General features: G+C 36.9%; 1 protein-coding gene across 5 annotated transcripts in view; it reads left to right on the top strand.

Moving 5' to 3' along the window:
• Positions 1 to 5,000, top strand: part of LOC122267871 (uncharacterized) — a 22,395-nt gene that overhangs the window by 16,805 nt on the left and 590 nt on the right. For all 5 annotated transcript variants that reach the window (XM_086543904.1, XM_086543905.1, XM_086543903.1 and 2 more), the window contains 2 exons: positions 121 to 343; positions 1,881 to 5,000. The exon at positions 1,881 to 5,000 is cut by the window's right edge and continues 590 nt beyond it. In XM_086543904.1, the coding sequence (XP_086400030.1) occupies positions 121 to 343; positions 1,881 to 3,211 (1,554 nt within the window). In that variant the 3' untranslated portion in view covers positions 3,212 to 5,000. The remainder of the gene's footprint in view (positions 1 to 120; positions 344 to 1,880) is intronic.

The following is a 5,000-nucleotide window of genomic DNA, read 5'->3' as shown; positions in this document are numbered from 1 at the left end:
GTATCAGAGCTGGAATTTAATGCTTGTGACTCAGTTTAGAAACCCACTGTGCTTTAAGGTTTTGTAGAAAGACAGAATATATAGAAAACATGATTAAAAATATGATTACCTATTTTCCAGCCACATGGAAATCCCCCAGCATCCCAGGCTGACAATAACAGCAATCAACAAGCACCAAATGGTCAGCCACAACAACAGCAACAACAGCAGCAACAGCAGCAGCAACAACAACCACCACCACCACCCCAAGGACCTCCTCAACTTGCCCACATGACAGCAGATCAGTTGTCACAGCTTCAGCCTCCCCCCCTGGAACATTCCATTTGGTCAACAACCGATATGGGTTAGTTTAAATAACTATTACACTTGTACTGAACGTATTTGGTAAAAATTAACCTGTTGGCACTGCAGATAGTTTTAATACAGGATGAAGAAATAGTATGTGACATGTCACTGTTTGTCTCGCTCTCTTTCACAGAAATAGAGAAACACAGTGTGTCACTCTCCCTTATGTCAAATACATCATGATAACTAAGCCTGATTTGCTACTGAAATGGACTCTATATTAAAATTAAAGTAGCAAATATAATCTCCAAAACAAAGTAAAACATAAAAAAAATATTAATACAAAAATTACTACCATATTACATGAGTGAAAGAAATTTCTCCTGTGTCCCAGTAACCTGTTGCTCACCATTTCCTCACTCTGGTATAGAAACCCTCTGGAGTGCCAACAGGTTCATTATTACCTGTTGTTAGGACCAAAACTTGATGGTCAGAACAGTGGCGATGCCTGTCTGCAATAGGTTAATGATATATTACATATATCATTATCATTATTAATACTTGAGGCTACTAATCTGAAAATGTTAACATAATAATGTTAACATTAATAATAGAGTTAATGTTAACTCTGCCATGATTTGTAAAGGGACTCACCCAAATGGCACAAAAATCAGACAAATATGAATAAGATATTAAACATCTGAAAATAAGAATTGAAACTTTTCAGATTATGGTGGTCAAAGCTTACCTTACAATGTCATGAAGTCATTCACAAGTCAGCCATTCTAAGTTTGTAGTGATCTTACAATATAGCTGAAATGAAATATTTTAGAGTTTTATACAGTCATTTGTTACTCCCTTCTTTTTTTAACACCTCTGAGACAAGACACAACTTAAAATACTCAGCCTATGGTCAATATTACTTGCATATAAAAGAAATGATTAGTCATAATGACACTTAATTTTGTAGTGCACCGGGAAATATCTGCTGCAGTGTATTTTCCTTCTTCAGGTTGCTTTCTGCTTCATTTATTTTTGTAAATATCAAATTGGTAAAAGATTTCTTTCATCATAAACAATATATACAGCTGCTCTCAAACAAGTCTGATCAATTTTTTATGTTGTATGAATATTTGAAGGGAAAAGTTCATGTTTTGATGTTTGATGTTTGAATCTTTTTTATTTGCACTAACTTCATACTTGGTGTCTTCTTTCTTCTATATATTTATTTCTCCTTCCTTGTGTGCATTGCAGTTTCTGACATACTATCATCTTTTTCATTTTGTCTGACAACAAGAATAAAAAAAAAGACACAGGTTTCCTAATCTTATGCTAAAATAAACCTAATAATGTGAGTGAATAGGGTCCCTCTGGCTGCCACATCCCCTTTATGGGTTTCATGCTGGTGAGGAAATCTGTTGAATATGCACATTGCACCATGGATTGGAAAAGGTTATTTTTTTCATCATTAGGATGTGGATCCCAATAAGTGGAAATTATTAATACTGTTATGGTTTTTATGTACATGTATTTGCTGTACGGTTCAATATGAGCAGGATAAATATGTTCAACACTGAAAATCTGTATCTTTGCAGATGGGCAAAATGGCATGAATTCAAACTACAATATGGGTGATTTGCAAAGTCAGGAAGGAGACACAACATTGAACGCGAATGACATAAATGAGGAAGAGCAGGAAACAAAACCCAAGATAAAGAAGGAGGTCAAAAAGAAAAGGAAACTTGCAGATCTCTTGGCGGAAGGTATAGATCCTACCAAATTGGAAGAGAACAGTGATCAGGTGAGGGAGAGATTTGAGAAAGGATGTGAGTGTGAAGGTGACAACTGCTTCAAGAACATGAATCCAGAATTTGTATTCAGACACAGACTAAATATTGCAGAACTGACCAAGAATGAACATGACATGTACCTAATGGGAGTGACAATGGCATGCCTAGCAAATCCTGAAGAAACATCTCGGCACAAAGAGAGAAAGAGGCTTAGGGCATCTTATGTTTTCCAGGGGAAGAAAGTGTGCTTGGATGCTTTTCTGTATTTGGAAAACTGTACACATTATCAGTTAAAAGCCATCAGAAAGCACGTTATGGTAAATGGAGTGACACCGAGAGTTCATGGCAATCATGGAAAGAAACCTCCCAACACATTCCCACTTGACACGTACCAGCATGCTGCCGCTTTCTTGCAGAGTTATATTGCGCGATATTCACCAAACACAAACACTCCAAAGAAACCAAACAAGTCTGGAAAATCACCACCAGTTTATCTGCCGGCTGACATTACGCGCAAAAAAATCCACAATGCATATAAGGAATACTGTGAACACTTTGAACCAGATGTCAAGGTTATGGGATATTCATCATTTAGACACTTTATGAAGGAACAGTTTCCCAACGTCAAATTCTTCCGAATGGACAAAAAGGCTGAACGTGCCATAGGCCAGAGTGATGACGATGATGATGATAATGAAAACAGCACTGGGGCACAGAATCAACAGGCTCAGCAACAACAGCAGCAACAACAGCAGCAGCAACAGCAACAGCAGCAACCACAGCAGCCAGACCAGAGACAAGACCAACGGGTAGAAACGGGGGCACAACAAGTTATGCAGCAGCAACAAGCAGCACAAGGTCCACAAGAACCTCCAAAAGATGCGAGAAACACTCCACCTGTATCAGCAGCAGCACCCACGTCAGCTGTACCTCCCAATACCCATCCAGGTGTACCAGCCTCCATGCCTCATGCTCCTATCAGCACCAACTACCCCGCGTATTCTCATGTTCAGTTACCTCTCAATCTACAGACTCAACAACCATTATATTCTGCTTGTATGCAGCCTGGCATGTTTCCCCCCGGTCAAGCCCCAACACAAGTACGACCCACAGGGTTCCCATATACAAGCCTCTAAAGGGTTATTGGTTGTCTGCAAGTCAGTACATGTAGGTTATTGTTGACATCTCACTTTTTACAATCTTTCCCAGATGAAAAGTTTTTAAGGGGCATTTCATTCAGCCAAGATGAGCCATGACCAGTTATGGTGCCAGATTAAAAGTACAAGAATGCTACTCATTTTTACCATGAAGGTGCTTATAGGAGCTGCACTTTTGGTGTTTCATACACATTTTTCCTGCTTTAATATGTGGGACTACAATGATATTGAGGGTCACCTCATTTTTCAGGGGTTAGCCTTAGGAGTGGGATTGGTGAGCCCATAATCCTTTTTCAAGAGTTGTGTTGGCCAGTGAAGTATTAATCAATAGGTGCCCAAGATTTCAAATAGCAGTGCCTAGGCTTTCATTCCCCATCCTAAGCTAGAGGTTAGTGAAGTAGTTATAGTGCCTGAAGATGCAAGATCACAATATAATTATATGGCAGCTGATTATTCTCATCAAACTGTAATTAACCATATTTATATAAGGACTGTTAATTACATTTTACTTCTTGTACAGTGTATCATAAGATAAAAAGTCTGAAAACAGTTACTTAAATGCTGTTACCTAGATTTAAAAAAAAAAAAGAGTAAAGAAACTCAGGCTGAAATCTACAGTTTGTATAAGATAAATTGAGATGATAAATATCCTATAGCTTACAACATAAAATATCAAAAAGAAAATGAAGTGGTATTAAGAATATCCAGCTACAGATAATGTGCCTGTACTACATCACATCATGCTTTCACATCATTTCATAACATCATCATCACAAAAGGTCATCCTCCTTTGACTTCATCAGTTTTATAGAACCTGTGTATCATTTCTATCACACATCATACCATATGGGCATTGAATATGTATGGAGTTCCAAGCCATTGATTAGGCCTTAGCTTTCCCTATTGTTAAACTTAGGTAATGTAATTTAAGAGTAGGTAATGTTTTAAAGTAATTTTGACCATTCCATTCCAACTGGGCATTAATTTCCATATCCAGTCGCCAATGATTACCTCCGCAAGAGATATGGTGGAAATATGATAGAAAGTGTTTGTAAATATGAATGATGGTGGACGAAGTGGGTTATAAGGCATAATTATATTGATAATGACCTGTGAGACTAGTAGCTATTATATAGAATATGACTTTATATAGAATATGACCACAAGGTAAAAGTTTGGAATTACAGCTGATTTGAGAAGCCTTAGTTGAAACTTTGAACAGTTATGTAAACACTGTGCCAAATAGGGCATGTGATATGCTCTTACTCTGTCTCAAAAAATTATTTTACTAATTTATTAACTTATTTTTATGCCCTAAATAATTAAGCTTCGCATATGCAAAATATAAGAGCATATGTGACTAGGTTGCCTTTGGAGACTTTGTAATTAGTGTACTCTAATACAGAATGTGCATTTTATTATGCTTCAGATATGCAATTTCCAGGGTCATTCCTGTATATTTTATCTATATATGATAGGCCAGGATTGTGGAGGGCATGATGACTGCATTCATATTCACAATAAGATTTACAGTAAATTAAGATTTATTTATTTTCTTGTTTAATAATATCAAAGAAAAAAGACCCCAGTCAGTTTGGCCAATAACTTTTGATGTTGATTCAGCATATGCATAATCATGTGTAGAGGATAGTGCTAAACCTTAATGAAATATATATTTTGTTTAATTCTTTGTGAATTATCATACAACAGCTATGAATAGTGGTTGGCACAGAAAACCTAGAGGTGGTTACAGCAAGATGGAAGTATT

Source organism: Penaeus japonicus, unplaced genomic scaffold (genome assembly GCF_977035675.1).
Source record: "Penaeus japonicus unplaced genomic scaffold, GWHDUDI00000001_assembly GWHDUDI00000014, whole genome shotgun sequence".
Classification (NCBI taxonomy): domain Eukaryota; kingdom Metazoa; phylum Arthropoda; class Malacostraca; order Decapoda; family Penaeidae; genus Penaeus; species Penaeus japonicus.
This window is presented reverse-complemented; position numbering and strand designations above follow the sequence as displayed.